This window comes from Saccopteryx leptura, chromosome 12 (assembly GCF_036850995.1).
Source record: "Saccopteryx leptura isolate mSacLep1 chromosome 12, mSacLep1_pri_phased_curated, whole genome shotgun sequence".
In the NCBI taxonomy this organism is placed as follows: Eukaryota; Metazoa; Chordata; class Mammalia; order Chiroptera; family Emballonuridae; genus Saccopteryx; species Saccopteryx leptura.
In genome coordinates this window covers 20,327,904-20,354,529 of record NC_089514.1, presented here as the reverse complement: position 1 = coordinate 20,354,529, position 26,626 = coordinate 20,327,904, and the positions used below count along the sequence as shown (strand labels likewise).

Below are 26,626 nucleotides of genomic sequence, written 5' to 3'. Positions count from 1 at the left end.
TTGTGATATAAATCATGTTTTGGGCACAAAGAATATAAGATCAAGAGAAACATAATGATTGATTAATTTTACAATGACAGTATTTACCTACTTAATATACTTTGTTGCTCTACAGTAAAACACTGATAAACAAGAGAGCCGCCAATTACCTTGCTGTTATAGTTGATCATGAATAAATACCGGGATCCACCCGGCACGCCCACCAGGGGGCGATGCTCTGCCCCTCTGGGGCGTCGCTCTGCTGCGACCAGAGCCGCTCTAGCGCCTGGGGCAGAGGCCAAGAAGCCATCCCCAGTGCCCGGGCCATCTTTGCTCCAATGGAGCCTTGGCTGCGGGAGGGGAAGAGAGAGACAGAGAGGAAGGGGGGGGGTGGAGAAGCAAATGGGCGCTTCTCCTATGTGCCCTGGCTGGGAATCGAACCCGGGTCCCCCGCACGCCAGGCCAACGCTCAACCGCTGAGCCAACCGGCCAGGACTGGAAATCTATATATTTTGAGATTACTACTGGTAGCAAGAATATTTCAATATGTCTACATTTAAATGTTTATTAAACAATCATTTGAAGAGAATTCATGTTAGCAGCTAGTTAGATTTATATGGTGGTCATAGGTAACATGAGTTACTATACAATAGATACCATTTTAACCATCTTGGTATATTTCTTATTGACTTCATACAACAACCTTTGAAATACATCTCATTATTTCTCAACAGTTTTATAAACAAGGGAACGAAGAGAAGTTAGAGAGATTAGTAATTTTCCTCTGTCTCATTTAATTTATATGAGCAGTAAGTGCACTGCCAGGTTTGAAAAGAGGGAGTTTTATTTCAGAACCTAGTCTTCAACTCCTATGTTTTGCATAAATAACTGGTATCTAGTATCACTGAAAAAAGGCAGTTTTGCGACAGCAAAAGCACTATGTTGGTCCATTCTAATAAAAGTAGTGAATTATAACAATGTAGATTGTAGTCAATGTAATTTAACTCCAGTCCAATGATGAATAATGTTCAAATATTTTAGAAAAAAGATGAGTTTGGATTATTTTTTATAAGTCCAACTACCAATACAGACATTTTCCATTAAAAGCAAATTATTTAAAACCACAAATTGATGTATTCTTCTGCAATGTAAGCATTTAAACTTTCTTAAAAATAAACTCTTCCAGAAGTAAAAAATCATCATGTTAAGTTGGTCCTTGCAAACATGTTTGCCACAAACAAATATGAACTAATATATTGATCGATGACAGAATTCTGAGAAACTGTAAACATAAAATTAGTGCCAAAATGTTACTTAGTAGTCCCGCACAAGAAAATGTTATTTTCCCAATATGCTAGGTTTTACTATGGAGATAGATAAATTTAGGGAAACATAAGAACTAATAGATATTCTTTATATGTGCTTAAATAATCCATATAAAAGCTATTTTACTTTCTAAATTTATTACATTATTGCTTTATAATATACTTATAAGAAAGAATATATGAAGAATATTTCCCCAGCTTTAAAAAATATCTCTTAGGCTCTGGCCGGGTGACTCAGTGGATAGAGCATTATACCTACTGAGGTCGTGAGTTGATTAGAATGAAGTATTTTTTAAACTTGTTGGTAGAAATTATATTAAAATATATAGTATAAAAAGTATATGCTTAATTCATCATTACAAGAAAATCAAGGTGACTGAGGGTTGAATAGAAGCGCAGATACTGAGATGGGCGATCATTGAGACACTAAATATAGTCTGCCTTTCAGGTACTTGACAGAATGAAGATGGCAAAGGCTGAAAAACACTGGGGAGATCAGTTCTTTCATATTATCATTCATCTCAGTTTCATTTTCAATTTTCTAAATTAAGCTGTTCTGAAGACATAGCTTTCCAAGTCGCCCTTTTCAATTTAGCTGAACGGGATGGGAGAGGAACAAAACTTGAGCATTTGTGCCCCAGGTCCCCTCATTCTGAGCACAGAGAGAGGATGGAGACTCCATCTTTGCTTTTAAGGAGCTCAGTCTTTTCAGGGCCTTTACTTAGCCTCTGAGTGTTAGGATCTCCGGAGTTCTTCATTTACCAAGCTCCTCCTATAATGTTTTCTATTTAAAATTGACCCCTCTTCTTAAAAAAAATGAATTTAAAAGAAATAAAACTCATTTAAATTTTTCTCCTTTTTAGCCTCTTGTCAAAATTTGATTCTATTCCATCCTCACGTAGGTATTTGAGTTCAGAGTAACATGTGTGGAAGATCTGTGCTACATTAGTTATTCTGCTAGGTTCTGATATAGAACAATGTATCATCTGATTCAGCTCTGTTTCTCTTCTAGAACAGTATTTTCAAAGAACACCAATGGTTTACAAATCCCAAATCATAGTTTTTTTTTCTCAGCTTTTTTCCCCTCTTTATTTCTTGTGTCTTTTGACCCCACTGAACGACTCTTTCTCCTGTGAACTTTAATCTTCCATTTATCTGCTTCTCCTAGTTGATATACCCATTACATCTGCAGCCCATAAAACCTTGTTTTTCTAAGATTTCATTTGTCTCTTCTTAGCACGCTGTTTGTTCCATTGCATTAATTTTCCCAATTTTAATTATCATCACTACCTTACAGGATTCGATTCTAGTTTTTATCCATTCTAATCAGTGGGTGGCTATGATGGTACATTCATACAATGAACAGACTCATCAGTACCATCTTCATTTTTTTTTTTTTTTACAGAAACAGAGAGAGAGTCAGAGAGAGAGAGGGATAGATAGGGACAGACAGACAGGAACAGAGAGAGGTGAGAAGCATCAGTCATTAGTTTTTCATTGCGACACCTTAGTTGTTCATTGATTGCTTTCTCATATGTGCCTTGACCCTTGCTCGAGCCAGCAACCTTGGGTCCAAGCTGGTGAGCTTTTTGCTCAAACCAGATGAGCCCGCGATCAAGCTGGCGACCTGGATCCTCCGCATCCCAGTCCGACGCTCTATCCTCTGCGCCACCGCCTGGTCAGGCCCATCTTCATTTTTTTTTTAAGTTCTTTTATTTGTGGTCTAAATCTGTATGTGTAATGTTCAACCCTTGCATAGACTGCAGGCTGCCATTCCCAAGAAATCCTGCCAGTATTTTAACTTGCTGGGTTTAAAAGTTGACCCTTCCATCTTCCACCTCAAGGCTTGCTCTTTCTCAGTGCTGCTAATGTCTCTCTCAAGCATGCAGCTTAGATCATTGGCTTCCACTTTGGCTCCGTCATCTTCTCTTTCCTCTTGTCCAGTCCGTCGACAAGTTAAAACCTTTTTCCTACTGGCTCTTTTTCTTCTGTAAAGTAAGAATCATCATTTTAGATGTGTTTTTTCCTTCCCGAATACCAGTTCTATACAATCTTGCACAGAACAAATGCTTAGTAAATATTTGTTAAAAAGAGTGTCTCATTCTTCTTTTTATCTAACTACTACTAGTACTTGTTCAGAAATGTTGAATCATCATTAACATCAGTAAAAGAAGAATCAGGGTAGCATTCTCTTATTTTCCCCCTCTTAGTTCAAGTACAGCATTTAATCCACCTGAAATAGAATAAACTGGTTAGAAAAACAACGTTGCTCTTTGAGCCCCTATAGAACAGAAATTCAGTGAAAATCTGTTCAAACCACAACTCTAATTAAAGGTTTTAGCTGCCAAATAATATGTTCTGGTTAAAGCCAAGTTAGTCTTATGGAGTGTTTCATGAATAACAGCAAAAGCTTTATACTTTGCTGTTGATTTTCTCATGGGAAAGTCATGTAAAGGAGAGTGATACCTCCCTGTTGACTTTAACTTTTAGAAATGCAAAGCATGCTGAAATTGTACATAATTCTCTTCTAAAGAAAAGGAAATAGCATTTCAATGGTTTTCCTCAGTGTCTTATTGAGTTATGGTGGGGCACAATTATGTCTGTTAAATTGATTTACCAGATGGAAGGTTACATTTTATATTTAGCTGATTAAGTTGTAGGAGACTGGAATTGTATCTCATAACAGAAAGATCATATGTAACAGCAAAAAAAAAAAAAAATTGACTATATTTTAAAAGTGGCTAATTGGAGTTTTAAACTTTTTTTCTGCTCCTTTTACTTCCATTGCACTAAAAATGAAATTGTTCTTAGAAATAGGCCTTCTCATACAATTATTTGGCTTAATAATTTAATATCTCAAATGGAATCTTTTTTTAAAAAAAGTAAAATGGTCCCACTTGAGTGAGTTCTGGGAATTGCTTGCCTATTGTGACTATTTAATATACACAAAGTACTCTTAGCATTTTAAGGTTAACATAAATGATCCTTATGTAACTTTAGCCAAAAACGTTAAAAGAAAAAAAAAAGCTACGTTTTTGCCCTTTTTCTTTTCTCCTTTGGATCTTTTTACAAATAAGCAAATACATTAATAAAATCTTTGCCTTTTATAGAAAATTATTTCTGATAAAGTGTTAAATACTAATTTTAGGTAAAGTATTATCAGGTATTTTTGCTAAGTGGTAGGCATATATCATTAATAGTTTTCTTTCATACCCTACTTTCTTACCTAAAAATAATACAGTAAAAACATAGCACGGTAAAAGCTGACCTCGTCAGAACGGGTATTTCAGAATATTCACATTTCCAACTCAGTGCCAACTTTGGAATTCATTGGACTGTTTCTATGGCTCCTGTAATAAATGAGCACAAATGTAGCTACTTAAAATAACATAGATTTATTATCTTACTCTCTTGGAGGTCAGAAGTCCAAAATGCGTTTCGCTGCTCTAAAATTGAGGTGTCAGCAGGGCTCTGTCCTTTGTGGGGGCACTTGGGGCAATGATGTTTCCTTGTATTTTCCAGCTCCCAGGGGCTGCCCACATGCCCTGTCTCGTGGCCCCCTCCACCTTCAAAATCAGCAATGACTAGCTGAGTCTTTCTCAGGCTGTGTCAATCTAACCCTCCTATGCCTTTCTCTTCCTTTTTTTACAGAGGCTGAGATAGACAGGGACAGACAGACAGGAATGGAGAGAGATGAGAAGCATCAATCATTAGTTTCTCGTTGCGCGTTGCGACTTCTTAGTTGTTCATTGATTGCTTTCTCATATGTGCCTTGACCGTGGGCCTTCAGCAGACTGAGTAACCCCTTGCTTGAGCCAGCGACCTTGGGTCCAAGCCGGTGAGCTTTTTGCTCAAACCAGATGAGCCCACACTCAAGCTGGCGACCTTGGGGTCTCAAACCTGGATCCTTCCGCATTCCAGTCCGACGCTCTATCTACAGGCTCTCTTCCATATTTTTAAAGGATCCTTGTGATTATATTGGGCCAACCTCCAAAATCCAGGATAATCTTTTTATCTTTAAATCAGCTGGTTATCAACCTTAAACCCATCTGCAATCTTCATTCCCTTTTTACCATGTAAAATAAGAGTCACAGATAGCAGAGAGTAGGTCAGGGACATCTTTGGGAGGAGGCGTCATTCTGCCTACCCCTTTATCATCTGATGTGAAGTTTGTTTTGAGGTTTACTTATTCAGACAGTCATCCAGAGAAAGTTAGCTCAAAAGAGGCCGTGTAACTAAAGATCAGTCTAAAGGAGGGTTCTGGGGTGACCTTTGTAGATTCAGAGGTAAAATGTTGCCACTTACATCAGTTTAAATGGATCATAGTATCTCCGTATAAATATGCATTATAAAGAAAATTCATGGTAAATATAATAAAGCTTCGAATTCCACAGAAGCAGGAATGACTTACCAAGAACATTCCAAAATTACAAACTTTTCAAAATCAGAACTTGCAAAGGAAAATGAATAAGAACAAGACCTGCCCAAATGATTTGACATGTTGAAAACAGGAAAGGAAGAACAGGAAGCAGGGTGGCAGTTGAGCTGGGTGGAGGAAAAACTCCTGTTAACCAGAAGTTAATTAACGTTTTGTCCATGGCGTTGTTGATTTATAGCAACTGGATGTGTCTGTGGCCAGATAGACTGGTGGATGCACTGAGAGTCCCAAAATTATATTGAAATAGCTAACAGTTCTAAGGAGCAGTAACTAAATCTTAATGCATACAGGTACGTGACAAGATTAACCAGAAAGCCACTTGAACCGTGCTGAACATTGTGATTCCCTAACGAAACTAATAGGACCCTCTTCTGCATGGGGACCTAATCCAGAACTCTGGAAGGCACACTGGGCTCACAGTTCTCCTTCATCTCATCATCTGTTCTGTCATTGTTTTCTCTTAAACCTCCTCTTTTCTCATCCTGCCTTGCGTTGTAGCTGAGCACCCATTGAGTTCAATTCCCATTCCAATTCTTCACCATCCTCTGATTCTGACATACCTCTGTCCAGTCAGCCTTCTCTGTCTTTTTAAAATTTAAACCTAACTTCCCATCCTCCGACTTAAGAATTATTTAATACTTCTTCTATCATGTGCAAGGCGAGGGTCCTTTCATGACCTGGACGAATGTCCCCCTCCCTCCCACCTTTCTTTCCTAACCTTCTCCCCTGTGTCCTCAACCCCACCATTCATGTCTCTTTGCCCTAGCAGTACTGAACAAGTTGCAAATCCATGAACAGTTCTTTCTGTTTCACATTCACACAAACTATTCATATCTTGTCTTTCAAATGATCCTTGCTCTTCCTAAAGTGTGAGCTTGAATAGTTTATCCTCATCTTTGAACGCTCAGCTGATACATAATTCCCCTTTCTTAATCTTTACTTCATGCCTTCCTCTTACCTATAAGGCTACCTAAATATTCATTGCTTTCTTTATGCCAAATGTAGATGCTCAAATATACCAGGACACATCTCTGTGCACACATGTATATATTAAATTAAATTCTTTACTTAGCTAAGAAATCCTTAAGGATAAGATCTGTAACTTATTTGGTATTATACCCCTAGCATCTCTAGAGAGCTCTAATAGGCAGTGAATAAATGTATCTTACATGGATACATAAATATGTAGGAAAAAAATTGGAGCTAGGATACACCTCTTTAGGTATTTAGAAATATAGCAAGATTCTTTATAAAAGAATTTTTATAAACTTAATTTGCAGTTGTATTCTGTAGGAAAGAGATTGAGTCACTGCTTTGGGATGCCTATAAACTGGGAAAGTCAGAAAAAAAAAACAAAGGGAACAAATGAAAAAAAGCTAGATAGAGAATGATTTCATATTTTTACGGGAATGAACTCAAACATTTCAGATAGACATCAGAGACAAAAAGTTGAAAGTCATACATTTGAAGAAAGTTTTATGACGTTTAAATTAGACAGTGATTTACTATATTTATCATTCCATTCAGTACCTCTAAACTCGTTAAAGTCAAGAGAAAGGATATTACTATCTACATTTGCAGGCAAGAGAATGGAGGCACAGAAACATTGAGATAATATTATACTTGACTCAAATCACACAGTTAGTGGCAGAGTCCAAAGTGGAAAACAAGCCCAGACTCTTATGAACATAATTAGGTGAAGTTCATGCTGCAGGCACACATAAGAGCAATAAAGGTTAAATTTATGCCAATATCGAGGGCTTTCTCAGAGATAGGCATTAATTTTCTGAATGAGAACTTGTGTGTGTCTCAGCGTGTGTGGCGATCAAATACTGGACTGTCCCAGGGCAGAGCTCATACACTATGATGGTTCTTACCTGGTCAGGAACCTGTTTACACCTATGTTTATACATGTAGCTCTGAAGTGTCTGATTAGCAAGTATGTTAAAAGGATTTATATCGACAAATAATGTAGATCTTCCAACTTTGTCTTAACATAGGTAAACATACATTTTATATTTGAATAATTTAAACATATAAAGGAATTACATATACATGTATTCTAGACTGCAGGGATATGCGTTTCCTTGATTCTCAAATACAGGAATTTTTGTGCATGCCAGAAAAATGAAATTCCTTCTCTATTCCACATCTGCGATCAAAGACCTCTTGTCATACATTCAACATCAAGAAATTTTTAGAAATTAGAGAATTTAAATCTCAGCTAATTCTCTTCTCAACGTTTGAAATCCAGCCTTTTAATGTTGTTTGCTTTCACTCATGGATACATGCAGCATGCATTTATTCAAAAACTGTTTATTGAGAGCCACTGTGAGTGTGTGGAGTGGGTAAGTACTGAGATTAGACTTAAAATCATTACATTTCTGCTCCAAGCACTGCATGCGGTAATTTCAGTGAAACATTGAGGATTAGAGCCATTTTGCACTGGTTGAAGGTTAGAAAGTGTTGGTGGTGGCAATTGTAAGGCTACGTAAAAATAAAAAAAGACTATAAATTAAAGTATAAATGCAGACAATATGGACGTTCGTACTGTTTTCACGTGCTGCTCTGACTGCTTCCTGGGACACCATAATACTCTTTGCCCTCTATGCCTATTCGTATTTTTTTTTTCCTAATAATAAGAAGTTGGTGGTGGCGATTGTTCTCCCACATAAGGAACCTAAGAATTAAATTCCCATTTACACTGATGGAAGGAAATACTCACAAATGCACATATACATTCACAATGATATGTTTCACTGTGCTGTCTTTCAAAGCAAAACATGTAGATGACCTAAATTATCTAACATTATCCATCACTGAAATAAAATAGTGTGTACTCACATGTAAGTGTGGCATAATGACATATGGTAGAGCCACATAATGTATTTTTTTAAAGGATATATAATTCCTTGGGAAAAGATCCATAATCAGTTTTTAAGTGAAAAAAAAAATAAATGGAATCATTTTAACAAATATATAATATACAAGGAAAAGGCTCATAATACAGGTCTTAAGTGAACAAACAGGATACAATTGTACATATAATATGATTCTTATTCTCGAATACTTTTATATATATAACACAAAGGAAACATTTTAATAGGGTATACTCAGTTTGCTCCATTTCTAAAAATTTTGAACATATATGACATATAATCAGAAGTAATCAATAAATGTTATAAATACTCTTCAGAAGAACAAATGTAAATTGAGTATTTGGGTTAACATTTATCAATATGCATTTTGAAAGAATTGATTCTCTTTTAACAAATAGACATAATTGGCATGTTCTCAATAGTAGAATGGGTAGATGTCTGTAGTAGTATTTCTGAATCAAAAAGAATACAGTGTGTCGGTAAAGTCATGGTGCGCTTTTGACCAGTCACAGGAAAACAACAAAAGACGATAGAAGTGTGAAATCTGCACCAAATAAAAGGAAAACTCTCCCAGTTTCATACCTATTCTGTGCAGTTCGATGTGGGCTCACGCACAGAGTTTTTAGGGCTCCTTAGGTAGCTATCCTGTGTAGCCTCTACAGACTCATCACTGACTAATGGCCTACCAGAACGGGGATTCTCCACCAAACTGCTGATTTCCTTCAACTGCTTATCCCACCGAGTAATGTTATTCCTATGTGGTGGCGCTTCGTTATAAACACGCCAGATATTCACATTGCACTTTGGTCATGGATTCAAATTTAGCAAGCCATAGGACACACTGAACTTTCCTCTGTACCGTCCACATCTCGACTAACATGGCCGGGGACTTTACCGCTGTAAACAGTGTTACGTCATCATCTGTGCATGCGCACATCCTGCCACATCATCCTACAGAAACTGGGAGGGTTTTCCTTTTATTTGGTGCAGATTTCACATTTCTATCGTCTTTTGTTGCTTTCCTGTGACCAGTCAAAAGTGCACCATGACTTTACGGACACACTGTAGTACTATAATTTCTCCAGTACATTGAATTCATATATTACTGTGAATGTGGCTAGTTATTAGAAGCTAAAATAAGAATATACAATACTGGGACTACTGATGAAGACATGAGCTTTACATAATATGATAGGGCAAAATGTGCATTGCAGGTGGAATTATTGAATATCCCAAGTATTCATTAATATGATATATTAATCTAGTTCTTAATCTTGACTGATAGTTAATAATTGATAGTTAATAATAATATTAACCATGACTCCATGGAAGTTTATTCCTTTTCTCCATATGAGAATAAAGAACTTCTATATAACATGATATGTGGGATTGAGTTTTTATCTGTTATTGGTATAAAGAATGTTTATAATTTAGCAATAAAAATGAACAGAGACAAAATAATTGTAGTAAGTAATCCTTCTTAGTAGATGTTAATGTCTTTACAACATAAAAATAAACAGTGTAAAAATTATAAACAGGCAAGTTAAAAAGGTGAGGGAACTATGAAAAGTCAATTATTAACCAAAAAGTATTGTGAATATCCTGAGTAAAAGAACAGAAAAGGACTATTGTCATCTGTGTTGTTGTTAATGTAGGTAACATTGTACTTAACAAAGGGGGTAGATCAGTTGTAGCCTTATGTCACTCTACTTACTCTTTCATTTTAGTTTTAAGTTCTTTAATCTTATATGTGGACTGCATTAAACATTAATCTATTCAGCCTCTATTGAATGACTTATTTTTTTTTTTAGATTTTATTTATTCATTTTTATTAGAGAGAAAGGGGAGAGAGAGAGAGAGATAGAGAGAGAGAAAAGGGGGAGGAACAGGAAGCATCAACTCCCATATGTGCCTTGACCAGGCAAGCACAGGGTTTTGAACTGGCGACCTCAGCATTCCAGGTCGACGCTTTATCCACTGTGCCACCACAGGTCAGGCGAATGACTTATTTTTTGACGGAAAGCCAGTTGAGCTAGTAACTTTGTTCCACCCCTCTGATCTTCCACCACAATGCTTGCAGGCGTTGTGACTGCTCTGTAATAGGTGATGTGTCTGGTCTGTTTGTGTGAGAGACTACATGCTTCTATGAAAGATAGTTTCTGTGTCTGTATGTGTGTATACACGGGAGAAAATGACACCACACACGCCAATCTCAGTGAAATGACAAGTCACTTACTCTGCCTTGGAATCCAGATTCTTTTAACCCGTGCTTCTGCTACTTAACTTTACTATTTATTTGCTATTGTTTAGTCTCATTCTGAGTCATACCCGAGTCCATTCTGTATCACGGAGTTCCGATTGAGACGAAAGATTTGAAATAAATTTGGTTGCTGAGGCATTCTTCAGACATTTTTTTGTTTCCTTTTGTTTACCTTTTTGTTGAGTAAAAGAAGAAGTTTTTAGTTCTGCCCTCTTTATTTTAATACTGATTGTTTTATTTAAATAATGGTAATCAATTTTTCACACGAGGTTTTCATCTCAGCAGACAAGTGCATTTAGGTGGGCACACACACTAAAAAGCTTTGCTTCTGTGATTAATTGAGATGCAGGGAGTGATGGGTGTGGGGTAAAAATAGAAATACGATTAGCGCAACTAGGCATAAAATAAGTTCAAATATAAGCAGAGTCTCTCCCCAGTTAGTGATCTCTTTCTGGGCTCTTGAGGATTTGCCTTCCATTAGTGAGTCACTGGAATGGAAATCTTCAGACTTTAGGGAGACCAGACATAAAAAAAAAAAAAAGGAATGAACTTTAACTGCAAACTGAGTCAGCACACTGGGTCATTAATTCTACTGCTTGGGTATATATCATGCTGAGCTGCAGTGTGTGGGCTTCTGAAATTTAGGAGTGAGTTTATAAAGCATTGCAAGGACTACATGATGGTTATCTATCATTCCAGCCTTCACCCCCACCGCTGACATACTAATATCTCCTGTGACTCAAACTCATACTGAAATATCAGAAGTTTTTGCTAAAACAGTGGATATGGACTTTTACTTAGAAAAGTTGTATGTATTGTATTTTAAGAAAATTAATTTATATTGCACTTTATGGAATATCAATAATTCCTAGTGTTAAAAAGCTATGTTCATGATAGAGAAAATAAATACCACAATGCCTCAAACAGTTATCCTTCCAAATTGAGAAATTATATATTTCTGTATCTCTCCATAACCAATAGAAGTTGTCTGATTTTGCTTTCATTAAAAACAGCGATATTACAAATGTTTTAAAATAAATTTCTGAGTATAAAATGTATTGAAATATTTCATATTTTTAAGGTACCTAGTAGCACTCTCTGATTTCAGATAATGTTCACTTTCCTCCCTTACTCTGGCCTGCATCCTCTTTGAGAATCTCTAACAGGTATTATTTCCTTTGATCATCTCAGTGGAGTACAGCTATTAACAACTGCTAGTTACTGATTTCTCACACCACTAGGCAATATTGACATTTGGGTCTGGATAATTCTTTGTTGTGAGGGCTGCCTCTTTTCAGTGCAGGATATTTAGAAGGACCTCTGTGTCCACTAGCGTCCAATAGCAACTGACAATCAAAGATATCTCCAGACTGAAAAACAGAACAAAACAAAAAAAAAATAAAGACAGACAATTCCGGACATTGCCAAATGTACCTTGGTATCAAAATCTCCCTGGTTGAGGCCCTGGCCGGTTGGCTCAGTGGTAGAGCGTCGGCCTGGCGTGTAGAAGTCCTGGGTTCGATTCCCGGCCAGGGCACACAGGAGAAGCGCCCATCTGCTTCTCCACCCCTCCCCCTCTCCTTCCTCTCTGTCTCTCTCTTCCCCTCCCACAGCCGAGGCTCCATTGGAGCAAAGATGGCTCGGGCGCTGGGGATGGCTCCTTGGCCTCTGCCCCAGGAGCTAGAGTGGCTCTGGTCACGGCAGAGCGACGCCCTGGAGGGGCAGAGCATCGCCCCCTGGTGGGCAGAGCGTCGCCCCCTGGTGGGCGTGCCGGGTGGATCCCGGTGGGGCGCATGTGGGAGTCTGTCTGACTGTCTCCCCTGGTTTCTAGCTTCAGAAAAATACCAAAAAAAAATCTCCCTGGTTGAGAAACCACTAGTTTACCTTCTACTAGACATTATTGCATTTGATTCAATCATAAGTTTGCAGTATGTGTAGGACTCTGTTGATTGTCCTGGCAGAAAGCAAGACGTACACAATCTGGATCACAGACTTTTATGACACTGAGGGATGTTGAGGCATCTGGAAACTAGCAATGGCAGGAAGCCATTCCCTCTCCTAGGGCTGAAGAAGCCAGGGGAGGAAACAGTGTTCCTGGAATCCCGGGGAAGCTGGAGCCATGGACCAGAGGCCCTCCAGAGGAGGGGAGTGAGGGAGAGACCAAGCTGTTACAGGGCCCTGTAGCAGGCAGTGCATAGCGTATCCTGGCCCACCTGCTCCTGAGTCCTTGCATCAAGAGCCAGTCTTACCAGTAGGTTGAGCCCAAATGAAATCCCACCGGCAAAGGTCTGGGGTGAAGCAACCCTAAGGTTCTGCTTCCAGGGCCTCGGAGACAGACAGGAAATACAGTCTGTTGACAATAATGGGGGGGGGGGGCAGAGAAAAACCATCTGTAAAGCCAGCAGCCAGGGCCAGGCCCACTATTACAGCAGCCTGGCCAGTGCAGGTTCACATTGGATTCGGACAGTCGGTAAAGAAACAATGGAGCCAAAAACTGATAGGCCATTTTCTTTAATTCTAGCTTGCACCCGGCGGGCAAGTAAAAACACACACTGGGCTCCAAAACCCACTCACATTCAGTGCTCACAAAGCCACTGACTTATCCGAGTTTCCTAGAATCAAAGGTTTCTAGCTCACCAGCCTTATTCTCCTCAGTTCCCCATCTCCTTCCTTATCCCAGATACAAACTCTGCACAAACTGGCATCTCACTCAGCACTCCGCCATCTTGGCTGCTTCTCCTGGCTACATGGCCTCTTTCTGCTCTCTGCTCTGCTCCCTCTGCTCTCTCATGCTAATCATCCCAGGAACCAAGAGAGCAAGCTCCCGCCTAGTCCCCATTTTATAGTGTAGAAATCCAAACTCTTAATCCAATATACAAAATAGGGAAGTCTCTAATACAAAGTCACTTCTCTGAGGCATGATTGGATTGTACCACCCCACATCAAAAAAGGGTGGGAAAGGCTTAATCCCAAAACCAAGCCCCAGGCTACAACGATCCTGCCTGCCCCCCAACACACATTAATATCACCTGGGCAAGGGCCTCCACGTGGGCAGCGTTATCTTTAACAAAGTGAGCATAATATACTTTATCTGCCCAACACCATCCCAAGTTTTAACATGGGAAACAGAGGTTTACAGATACAAAGGAGTTCATCCAAAGTCAAATAGCTAATGCACAGAGTAGGAATTTAAATATGCATCTCTCAATGTACATAACAAAGGTATCACTCAAACTAATCTGCATGATCAACCTTTCAGCTGAAACTAGGAATTAGTCAAGATTATTGGTTTTAGTAGCTGACAGATGCAAGGCCAGATCCCAGTCCTCATTCCTAATCTGGTGTTCGCTTTTTTCATGTTGACTCATGGAAAGAAATTTAAGAGCTGTCTGTCCAGCCCATTCTCAAACAGACACATAGAAATGAAAGCCCTCTGCCAACCCGTGAAGCTTATGGGATGCTAGGTTTCAGGTAGAACGTTTAACTGGCATAAGCTCTTTTTCCAAGCTGTTGGCATAGTTTTGTCTTGATTTTGGAAACTTCGTCCCAGCTCCTGCAACGTGTTAGCAGAATGAGGACAACTGGACTGGGAATCAAGAGATTGGGGCCCAGTACTGGCTGTCATTCCTCCGCAGTAGGAACAGTAGTAAAAATTCTATAAGCCTTTCCTTCCCTTTTGCATTCACCCAGATCTTCAGGGTTCTTCTCGGGTATCTAATCAGGAGGGCACAGACAGCCCCGTGAAATAAGGAAGGTGTTAGACTTTTGTTTCACAAATGAAGAGTCCGTTTGAAGGCATTAGCAGGGGTCCCCAAACTTTTTACACAGGGGGCCAGTTCACTGTCCCTCAGACCGTTGGAGGGCCGGACTATAAAAAATACTATGAACAAATCCCTATGCACACTGCACATATCTTATTTTAAAGTAAAAAAACAAAACGAAAACAAATACAATATTTAAAATAAAGAACAAGTAAATTTAAATCAACAAACTGACCAGTATTTCAATGGGAACTATGGGCCTGCTTTTGGCTAATGAGATGGTCAGTGTCCGGTTCCATATTTGTCACTGCTAGCTGTAACAAGTGATATGACGCGCTTCCAGAGCCGTGACGTGTGTATCCTGCGTCACCGGAAGTAGTACTGTACGTGAGCAATGACGCACTTTGCGACGTCTCACTGACAACCAATGAAAGAAGTGCCCCTTCCGGAAGTGTGGCGGGGGCCGGATAAATGGCTTCAGAGGGCCACAGTTTGGTGACCCCTGCATTAGAGTCTCACTGGGAAGGGGCGTCATGTGGGCTCACTGCCACACTCCCCTCTGAAAACAGAGTCCGTTTGCTGCTCCACCTTTTGAAATGATTAATCAATTAATTTACTCCTGCTGGACGGGCAGTCTGTAGTGTTTTATCCATTAGGGTTTGTCATAAAATCAAGCCTAGATCCAAGTCAGAGAATCCGATGTTTGTCCTAGGGTTATGGACGAAATACCAGCAGATCTCAATATATACTGCTCACAAAAATGAGGGAACATTTCAAAATCAATGTGAAGCTATAAAATACCCCCTGAAATGAGGGATTCCTCAGTTTTTTTTTCTTTCTAGGTTTTAGATGAATATATTTATTAGTTCCAGCTTTTCAGAAACAAAACTGGTGTGATTCGGGGAATTTTAAAATAAATATGTACAGAAAACATGTCTAAGTAGATGAATACAGTCCCATTTTCTCTCTTTAACCCTGGGTGAGTTGGATGGTGGTCATTCAGATTCTTACTCCTCCACTAAGATAAAATGCCTTGAACTCCAGGGAGGTCTGGCAGGAACCTTAGTCCTTCCCTAAACTGTTTACCTTTTTTGCCTGAGAGTAGGAGGCCCAGGAAGTGTGGTACATTACAGTCACGGGGATTTCTGTTCTCCATCCTGATTTCTGCCTTCCCTCCATTTTCTACTTTTGCAGTATTTTCAGTACCCCACTTTTTTACATTTTTCAGTGTTTCCAGTCATAAATTCAGTTGTGGAACACACAGAAACGTAACTCACATTATTATTGTTTTTGTAACTATTTCATATTTCAAAATTTTAATTCACCTAAGTTCCAAAGAAACCTAGAAGGGACGGGTTCTCTGTCCAGGAGAAGCTGCAGAGACAGGGGTGGGAAGAGCCAAGAGAACTTTCGGAGAGACCCTGGGAGGCTGAAAGCAAGATAAATAAAGAAATAAATAAAATGTTAAGTTCCGCTTTTGACACTTTTTGGAGTTTGGCAAACTATAAAATTCCTTCAAAGGAAGCATTTTCATGGATCCAAAAATCTGGCTAAATTATTACACTGTATCATAATAGACGATTAGGAACGCTTTGGAAGAACAGCTTTAGAATTTGTATGGTGTTCAGATGTAATGGATGGCGGAGGAGCAGTACTTTCAATATTTAGAAGACTGGCCTTGGGGGAGACTGCCTGCTGACAGATCCCGCCCCCACCCCGGTTTACCTGTGTGACCTTGCACAAGTTACTTACCCTCTCTCCGAGTTTTGATTTCTCACTGATATATTATCAAGGTGTATATAGAGTTTATGCCATATGGATTTTTTTCAGATCAAACAAATTAATATTGACAAAGTATTTAGAACAGTAGTGGAATGTAGAAACCACTCTATAGATGTTAGCTATCATCAAAAACATCCTTTCCATGATCTTCATCACCATCACCACCATTGTCATTAATTTCTACTGCATAGAAATTCAATGTTTCCATTCTTCTAAAATGTAATTACTTAAAAACCTAATAAATAATGATTTGTAAAGCATCACTGTTTAGAATAGTTTCACCAAAAAGATAGCGACATCTATATGAATAATGTGCATTTGTATTTTGGGACATGTAACCTAATTCATACCTTTTCAACGCTGAGACTTGGTCATTCTTCCTTTCTAGTCATCGTATGCTCAATGGACAGAAAGTTTTATTCAAAGCAATTCTACTCGGTTCAGTGTTTTAATGCTGAGTATGTTTTCCCAGGATTTCAGGTTAGAAACTGCTGACAAAGAAGTATTCCAGAAGTCAGAATTAGACATAAATTAGATGCTACCGAGGTGTCTTCTTATTACCAGAAATCAGGCCAGCATCTCTAAAATCACATTAGGGTCCTGTTTGTGTGGTTATTGAATTTCACCCTAGAGACAATTAAAAGGGCTGACAGGGAAGGATAATAAATCTTACTCTGACCCAAACATATTTAGTGATTAAATTTCCCATTAACAATCCAATTCGGTTTCATCAAATAAGTAGAGACCTTATGTTTTAACTTTTTTTTTTCTTCATTTTACATTTAGAGAAGTTTAAAAGCATTTCACACATTTCATAAGGATAATTACCATATTTGTCTGTTTAATTCAAAGTCAATGCCTTATTTACAAGCTTCGGTTTTTAACTTGAGATGAGAAGGGATCAAGGAAAGGGTGAGCCACATTTTATATACAGGAGCAACTGGCTCTCTATTTTTAATTTTTATCTATTTTCTCTGTCTCAATCCCCAGCCTCTGAGCCCAACTTGAAGGTGCGGTCCAGGTTAAAGCAGAAAGTTGCAGAGAGGAGAAGCAGCCCCTTACTCAGGCGGAAGGATGGCAATGTCACTTCATTCAAGAAGCGAATGTTTGAGGTGACAGGTAATTGAGGACTGGGCAGACACACACTCACAAAAAAAATGCTCGTTGTAGGAATAAAAAAAATAGTTTAGAATAAATATGCCTGTTGCCTATGAAAAGTTATTTGGAAGAGAAACATTTCTTGAAAGACGATTATATTGAAAATGCACAAGCGCTCAGTAAACCTTGCCCTGCATTCACCAACTGTGTCAAACAGGAAATGAACGAGAAACAGAAATATGTGTCAATCTAGACGGAACCAGGGAAGCCAAAAGCTCCCCCCTAATCTTCTCCGAAACAGGCAGACCATTTGGGAAATGCCAACCAGGAGAATATAACTTTTAATGAAATTTGATGAGAAATGAGCAGAGGGAGGTCCGAGAAGAACACTTCCCCCATCCTCAGACACGAATGTACAAAATGCATCTGGGAAAATTAAACTGCGTGGAACAGCAAACCTTGACTTTTCAACAAATTCACAGAACTCATAAATGTCTTTATGTGTTTACTAGTGAACTGGGACTTATGGCAGGAGGGGGATATATTGCCTTTTGTGAAGGGAAAGAATCTGTCATTTTCACTAGTCTCAAATGGAAGAGTTCTTATTTTTTTAGCTGCCTGGTTGGTAGTGGGGTGAACAAGTTAGGAAATTCAACCTGATGTCTTACAAAGCCCCCTAGTCCCAGTTGTACCTGGTCTGAAATTAGAGAAGACCTTAGGATATAAGACCCAAGTAACCTAGTCAAAACAATAATACTGACTACTGTTTACTGAGCACCTACTTAAAGCTATGCATTGGGGCTGGTCACTTCCTTTGGTTGCATCAATAAAGAAGTGGTAATGTACAACCATTTTTCTTTATTTCCAAAGAAAATTGTGCTTATACCAATATAGTCAGTTGATAGATTATTTCTCCAAGACCACATTTTGTCCTTAAGATTTTTTAAAAGTATTTGTTTTCTATATGTCCTTTGGCAGTGATAGTGTCTACTTTGGGGAGACAATTTATAGAGAATTGTGAAAGTACAAAATACCAACGTAACTAAGTTTGACAGGTTATTTAGGGGAAAAAAAGTTTATTCAATCTTGACAGAATCATGTTTATCTGAAGAAAAGTGATAGTGGGAGATTTTTTTCCTTGAGAGGTAAGAAATGTTAAATAAATGAACCAAAAATATTTTACTAGAGTTTATATTTATTTTGTAATATCAGATAAGATCATTAATTTAGACCTATTGAGACTTTTTTTTTAAGTAAAAATCAAGTAATAGAGGTTCTTGGTGGGATGGAAAGTTGGGAATGAATCTGTTTTAATGAATAAAAAGAATAATGAATATACCAATCTTTTAATATAGACATAGATGATTTTTCTAATTTAGAAGGTAGGTTCCCTGTTCACTCATAATAGAAAAACTTGAAGAAAACTATAGACATTGCTTTTATTTTTTTGTTTCAGAATCTATTGTCTAAGGTCATATTTATCCCAATTTTCCCTTCTATTTTTCTACTACTCTCTTTTCTTGATACCTTTTTCTCCCCAGTCACATTTTCTTTTTTTTTCTTCTTTTTTTTTTGTATTTTTCTGAAGTTGGAAACAGGGACGTAGTCAGACAGACTCCCGCATGCGCTCGACCGGGACCCACCCGGCACGCCCACCAGGGGGCGATGCTCTGCCCATCTGGGGCGTTGCTCAGCCACTCTAGTGCCTGAGGCAGAGGCCACAGAGCCATCCCCAGCGCCCGGGCCATCTTTGCTCCAATGGAGCCTTGGCTGCGGGAGGGGAAGAGAGAGACAGAGAGGAAGGAAAGGGGGAGGGGTGGAGAAGGAGATTGGCGCTTCTCCTGTGTGCCCTGGCTGGGAATCGAACCCGGGACTCCTGCATGCCAGGCCGACGCTGTACCACTGAGCCAACCGGCCAGGGCTACATTTTCTTTCTTAACAAGTTGCAGTTATATTTAGCTTAATACCAATCTGAGTTATGATGGTTTCTCATTGACAGCGGTTACAGTTTGCTAGAGTTCTGCTCAAGGTTTTTCCCCTTTTGAAATGTCCTGTTTTACTCTTCCTAATTTTGTGAAGTAACGACGCCCCTTTCCATCTGAGGAGATAAAGCATCTTCACAGAGAGACCTGCGTGCTTACCAGACACACATTTCTGACCAGTGAGCAGGGGCCGGTGGGGCTATTTCAGATATTTATAACTGGTTTGTTGTACTTACTCTTAAACGTGCTTGAAGAATCTGAACTGCAGGGCACAGTTGTCCTCACCTGTCCTCCTTGTCCTTCCTCTGCCAGCCTTTATGTCATCTGGATGAGCTCTGTTTGGATCTCAGTGCTCATTATTTTTGCAACTAGTCTGCGACCATCGTAGCATCAAAGCAGTTGAACTTCTGTTGCCTCTCTCCTCTCGCCTCTCTATCTCTCTGCTCCACGTCAGCGGCTCCCTGTCTGGGTTTTCACACCCATGCCCCGTTTCCTCCCAGTAGTTGACATGGGAACCACTTGCCATCGTCCTCGTTTTCGGATTGGACTTTTCTGCCCTCCCCACCACGGCCATGTTATTTTTCAGTTCTAAGACTTGGCCCAGCCCTGCGCCCCGTGGGCCCTCTCTTCCCCTCTCCCCTTCCCCATTGTCCCCATTTCCTGAACTACTCTCAGGCAAGCCCCTCTTGGAATATTTGTTTCTCTTTTGAGATTTTTTTCTCCGTGGTCCCAGAAAATCAGTGGCTACTTCTCCTCCCAGACCTTTTCCAGTGGGAAACTGTAGAAGCCTGCCCAAGTATTTGTTGCCTTGAATTTCAGTGATTATCAGTGATTTCTACATAAGGAAATTCTTCTGTCTGAATATCGTGGAAGAGAAATAATGTCGTTTTTAATTTGACAAGACAGAATGTTTAAGACGAGTTTTGTGCTGTTGTTTTTTCAAAGACGGGATATGGAAATGAGACATCAAAGAGAAAGCGGTACTTAGTCATATGGGAAAGAAACATGTTAGGCGTCAGGGGGAGGGAGAAAAAGCTCCTAAGAGGATTTGTTTTCGATGTGAGTTTTCTTCTTTAAAAGAAAAGTAACCAAGAAAGAAGCAAAGGTAAAAAGCAGATCACCGGTAATCAAAATAGATGCGGATATATAGGCAGAAAGGCAGTGAGCAAGATGTTGAAGCACTTTGGGATTGCCCAATCCCACCATCGCTAGGTGGCAGGCTGAGAAATCTGTCATCCATCTCGTGTCCTTCCTATTGGCATGGCAATTCCGTGCAGAGATATCTTTAGAATAGAAAGTTGAAATGTAGAAGTGTTCCAAGGGAGAGCAAGCAGATCCTGCCTGCAGATCGAGAGCACTGCTCCCTGGAAGACAGATGGTACCCGAGCCGGGCTTTGATCCTAGAGGTGGGACTGGACCTGCAATGAAGCAGGTCCCGTGCATGAAATCGGAAAGTGACATGAGGTAGAGGAGGCAATTTAAATTTGAGCACAGAGCATAGGCGGGGTGCTAGCAGGAAATCACGGTTATCAGGGGAATGTGAACTGAAACATTTAAAATGGAGTATGAGTACCAGAGGGCCCTAAAATGGAGTGCGAAGATCATTAGGGAAGTCAGACTTGTATACATCTGCACCCAGATGAGGTTTGTGACTTTTGTGTTGTTTCAGAAATGCATCCTTGAATTTGCTCCTCTCTATCTTACCTTAGAGTTCGGTCTCTGGACCCGACCAAACCTTTTCGAACACCTGTCCCACCATGTTAAGTAACCAATAAGAATAGTTTCTTTGGTTCCAGCCTTTGGGTTTTGACTTTATATGCTCTGGCTCTCTCTGTCTTCCCTGGGGCACAATTCGGGTCTTTCCAAATCGATGTCTCCCCAGATTCATACTTTTTTACATTCCAAATAAACTTCTAAGCTGTTTTTACAGACTTCAGAGCTTTATTGGTGGACAGGAACACGGTGAAACTTGTCTCACTATGATCCAACTCACTGGCCACAGTTTAGAGAGGAAGGTTTTGGGAGACTACTGTAGCAACTCAGAAATATTAGGAGACTTTTGCTAGAGTCCCTGCGAAAATAATGAGGATTGAGGGCTGAAGCTGAAATGATGGTAGTCAGAAGTGCATGAGAGATCCTATAAAGAACAAAATGGACTGACCTAGTAACTGATTTGGGGAAAAGAAGGAAGTGAAAATGACTCAAGGGTAGTGATCACAGAGGTAAGCAGGGCACACTTAATACTAGAATACATTGAATTTGACTCACGTTTAAAGAAAGATTAAAAATGTCCAGCATCCCAAAGTGATTCAGGCTGGAGTTTAGGAGAAGAAAAAGACAAGAAATAGAACTTTCCTGAGAGTACTCTGCCTAAAGATGCTAGTGGATTTCACAATATTGAATGATTTTTGACAAGGGGAAGAGGAAAGGGATAAGTTCACAAACTCAGGTGAAATGTTTCAGATTTTTCACTGTTCTTTTTTATTTACTGACACGGAGCTTGCATTTCAGTTGAGGGGTAAAAACAATGTCCAATGCTATATATTTCTTAAGAGTCTAACTAACGTCCAATTTTGATGTTTTTCACAAATGCGTTTGTCCTTCACAATGTTTTGCAGAATCCTCAGTCAGTAGCAGTTCTCCAGGGTCTGGTCCCAGTTCACCAAACAACGGGCCAGCTGGAAATGTCACTGAAAACGAGACTTCAGTTTTGCCACCGACGCCTCATGCTGAGGTAAGACCCTAATTATCTTGGTTCTTTTAAAAACTCCATCTTCCTCGACTAGCCCCCTAACATAAAGTCACATTTCTAAATGGAAGTTTAAAGCCACCAGTTCTTAGTGATTTTTCATATAAATTTATAATGTGAGGAATTGAGTAAGCTTGGTCTTATTTACAAAGTTTGGATGTCAATGAGATTTGACTATATTGAAATATAGTCCTCAAGAAAAAGAAACACTCAGTTATACCGAGTTTATACTGTCCGGAAGTGATACAACACAGTAGTCCTGCTTGGTTCTTGGTTATTCTTTTTTTTTTTCTTTCTTTCTGAAGCTGGAAACGGGGAGAGACAGTCAGACAGACTCCCGCATGCGCCCGACCGGGATCCACCCGGCATGCCCACCAAGGGCGATGCTCTGCCCACCAGGGGGCGATGCTCTGCCCCTCCGGGGCGTCGCTCTGCAGCAACCAGAGCCACTCTAGCGCCTGGGGCAGAGGCCAAGGAGCCATTCCCAGCGCCCGGGCCATCTTTGCTCCAATGGAGCCTTGGCTGCAGGAGGGGAAGAGAGAGACAGAGAGGAAGGAGGGGGTGGGGGTGGAGAAGCAAATGGGCACTTCTCCTATGTGCCCTGGCCGGGAATCGAACCCAGGTCCCCCGCACGCCAGGCCGACGCTCTACCGCTGAGCCAACCAGCCAGGGCTGGTTCTTGGGTATTCTGATGGGAGTAGACCCACCAGTAAGTATAAAGACAACCTCATGCAAACCTCACAGAAGAACAGCATAGCAAGGTAGGTTTTATTCCTTTGACCTAAAGAGTAATGAAAAAAAAAAAAAGAATTAGAATATTATAGTTGAGGAACAATGTGTTCCACTGAGCAGACATTTATTGAGGACCTACTATGTGCCGGTCATTTTAGCTGGCAATGGGGATATAAAGATGAATAAAATATGGACTCTGTTTTTTGAAGAATGATGTATTAGAGGAAATTGGTCTAAAATAACACGTGATCATTTTTTTCTGACTGTGTACAGTCATATTTATTAACAATTGTTTTCCAGTGCATGAATTTTTGAAATCAGTGATACAAGCATAGAGGAAAGCAGGTTAGGAATCTGCAAGAATTTGCCTTCTGTCGTTTCTGTACGAGGCTCAGCAAAGGCAACAGTATGGAAAATAGCGAAATAACTTTTCTTTTATAACTGGGATATGCTTCTTCCCTTGTATTTTATAGAGTCATGGTACCTTGGGGCTGAAACAGACTGGTCAAAGCTCTGATTCTTGGATCTCCTGTAGCTTTCCTGATATGTAGTTATCAAACCTCTATTAGAATACTTCTACTGACAGGGAACTCACCTCTCTGTCTCCTGAGATAACTGTTGATTTGGGACAGAGAGCATGGCTGATAGAAATGTCTTCTGTGCCTTATGCCACAATATACATTCTCTATAATTCTACACGTGCATATAAACACACACACACTTGCATACACATATGCACACACATTGATAATAAGTTTTCCATAAATTATAAAATTATTAGGCCAAAATATAGTTGAAAGTAGAAACGCAGATCTTAGCCGTGATAAGCAAAGAGCTGTAGCCAATAAAGTCACTTTTGCTCTGAGGATATTTGAGCTTTGGTTTTCAGGGCCTCCCAAAACTCAGGAAATCGAAAACACAAGCCAATACTGACCAAGGAGGATAATCTATTAAGAGATCCTCCAAACCTTGATTTGGGATCTCAAAAGCCCATATCTATGTGGCATTGACTCCCCGCAACCACAGAGGTAGCTGATGGGGACAATATTTCCCTTAGAACAGTGGCTCCCAACCTTTTTTAGGCCATGGACCGGTTTAATGTCAGAAAATATTTTCATGGACCAGCCTTTAGGGTGAGACGGATAAATGTATCACGTGACCGAGACAAGCGTCAAGAGTGAGTCTTAGACGGATGTAACAGAGGGAATCTGGTCATTTTTAAAAAATAAAACATCATTCAGACTTAAATATAAATAAAACAGAAATAATGTAAGTTATTTATTCTTTCTCTGCGGACCAGTACCAAATGACCCACGGACAGGTACCGGTCCATGGCCCGGGTGTTGGGGACCACTGCTTTAGAAGCTATAACCAGAAGCTAGTCTTTGCCTTGAGTTGTAGCCCAAATTCATAACTTCAAACTGTTAATTGGGTATGAAGTGCCCAGGTTTGTAGTTCCCCTGAGTTTCTGGGAAAAAAAAACAAATATAAATCTTCTCTCGGGCAATGCACCTTTATTCTAGATTTCAAAAATTTCCTTCCGTTTTCCATTGAAAACAAGCAGAGGAGATAGGTGCTCTCTTGCTAGTAACAGTCTTTTAGCTATTTGAAGAATAACCACTGTGGCATTATCTCAGGTACTTCATAGGTTTCTAGTTTCTTACCATACTCTTGTCGCTTTTTTCTCTTTTTTGTTATCTTTTCTGAAACATAATATCCAATGGAATAAATACCTCGCCTATATTTGTGGCCGTAGGTGTTAAGTGTGTGGTTCTTGGACGATCGGTTACAGGTATTATATTTGTTGGTGCAATGATATCACCAGTGTTGGTCAGTTTTCTGCTACGCTTTACTCAATTTACAGGCAAAAAATCAACTTGGTAACAATTATTTGTTAAAAATTTAGATTGCCATTTGTTCTCTTTTTAAAGAATGTGATTCTTGATAATCATAGCAGGAATACTGAAGGGTCCTAAATGAATTCCTTACCCTTAGAAAATGAAAAGGACACACTAAACTACATTTGACAGGGTGTTGTATGAGTCTTCGAAATTTATTGTGCCAAAAGGTGCAGAAGACCCCATTACAGCATGATGATATTTAATAGTTTCAGAAGCAGCAGCACAGTATTTTTTTTTTTTTTTTTTTGTATTTTTCTGAAGCTGGAAACGGGGAGAGACAGTCAGACTCCTGCATGCGCCCGACCGGGATCCACCCGGCACACCCACCAGGGGGCGACGCTCTGCCCACCAGGGGGCGATGCTCTGCCCCTCCTGGGTGTCGCTGTGTCGCGACCAGAGCCACTCTAGCGCCTGGGGCAGAGGCCAAGGAGCCATCCCCAGCGCCCGGGCCATCTTTGCTTCAATGGAGCCTCGCTGCGGGAGGGGAAGAGAGAGACAGAGAGGAAGGAGAGGGAGAGGGGTGGAGAAGCAGATGGGTGCTTCTCCTGTGTGCCCTGGCTGGGAATCAAACCCGGGACCCCTTGCACGCCAGGCCAACGCTCTACCACTGAGCCAACTGGCCAGGGCTAGCAGCACAGTATTTTGATCAGGAAACCATATGTGGTAAAAGTGTATTTTAAAACGGCAAGGGAGGATGAACACAAAATTTAGCATGGTGGTTACCTCTCAGAAGGGAAGAAGAGGGGCTGGGACATGATTGGTTACTGAAAAGGAAGATACAGATTTTTGTTCCTTATACACACACACACACACACACACACACACATCGGACAACATGAAGGAACAACTAAGAAATATTGTGTAGCCATGAGATTGAAAGTAAATGAAAATGGTCAGATTTTTCTCTTTCCTTCAAGCTTTTCCTGACCTGTTCAATTAAAATCAGTTGCCCGGATTACAACTTTAAAGATCCTATCTTCAAATTTCAAAATACCTACAGTGGAGAATGGCAATTAAAGGAATTTGCTTATATTGTGTTAATCTGTTCTATATTCCTAAAAGGTTTGCTGTCACAAATATTTGTTTAGATGCCCAAGATTTTCAGCTAATCCTGGAAGATATTCTGTCACTACTAACTTTTCTTCCACCCGCACCATTTAAAAAAAAAAAAAAAGAAACAAAACAAAACAAAAAAAGACAGAAGGAAATGTGATTTAACGGAGTTTGAAAGAGTAGAGGTATTTCTTCAGGTCAGTGACGGGACATTCACCTCCAAGGCTGGAGAGACTAGTTCAAAAGCAAGCAGTGACTTACTTCATAATGAATTAATTGTGTGCCTGAACTGTGAACCGAAAGGCCAGGTGGGCAGACCTTTATGCACTGATGGGTAGCCTCTCTGTGGCCCAGAACAAAAAAATTCAACCCTGATGGCTACCATGTGGTCTTCTGCCACATTGCATTTACAGAGGTCTGGAGTGGAATTCATAAGAGAGCACACATCAAAAGAAAACTCTCTGCCAATTAATATCTTAGCATTGTATTATTAAATACTTCCACTTAAACTAGATAAAAGATGAACAAAATATTTTCAATCAGTTCTTGATCAACAATCATTTTGAATTTAGTATGATTTTTTTAAGATGTCTTCTAAGATTAGTAATAGCATGTAATTTCATATAAACAAATATTTGTGGGAGTGTGAAAAATTCACATCGTACACATTCAAAACCAAGTTAGTTA

The 26,626-nt window shown here is 39.8% G+C and overlaps 1 protein-coding gene across 5 annotated transcripts in view; it reads left to right on the top strand.

Annotated features, from left to right (window-relative positions):
* The window catches only part of HDAC9 (histone deacetylase 9), a 1,019,027-nt gene that overhangs the window by 539,002 nt on the left and 453,399 nt on the right, over nt 1-26,626 (top strand). For 3 of the 5 annotated variants that reach the window (XM_066354134.1, XM_066354133.1, XM_066354136.1), the window contains exons 8-9: nt 17,415-17,543; nt 22,123-22,238. In XM_066354134.1, coding sequence (XP_066210231.1) covers nt 17,415-17,543; nt 22,123-22,238 — 245 coding nt within the window. The remainder of the gene's footprint in view (nt 1-17,414; nt 17,544-22,122; nt 22,239-26,626) is intronic. The other 2 variants (XM_066354138.1, XM_066354137.1) reach the window with 1 other exon arrangement.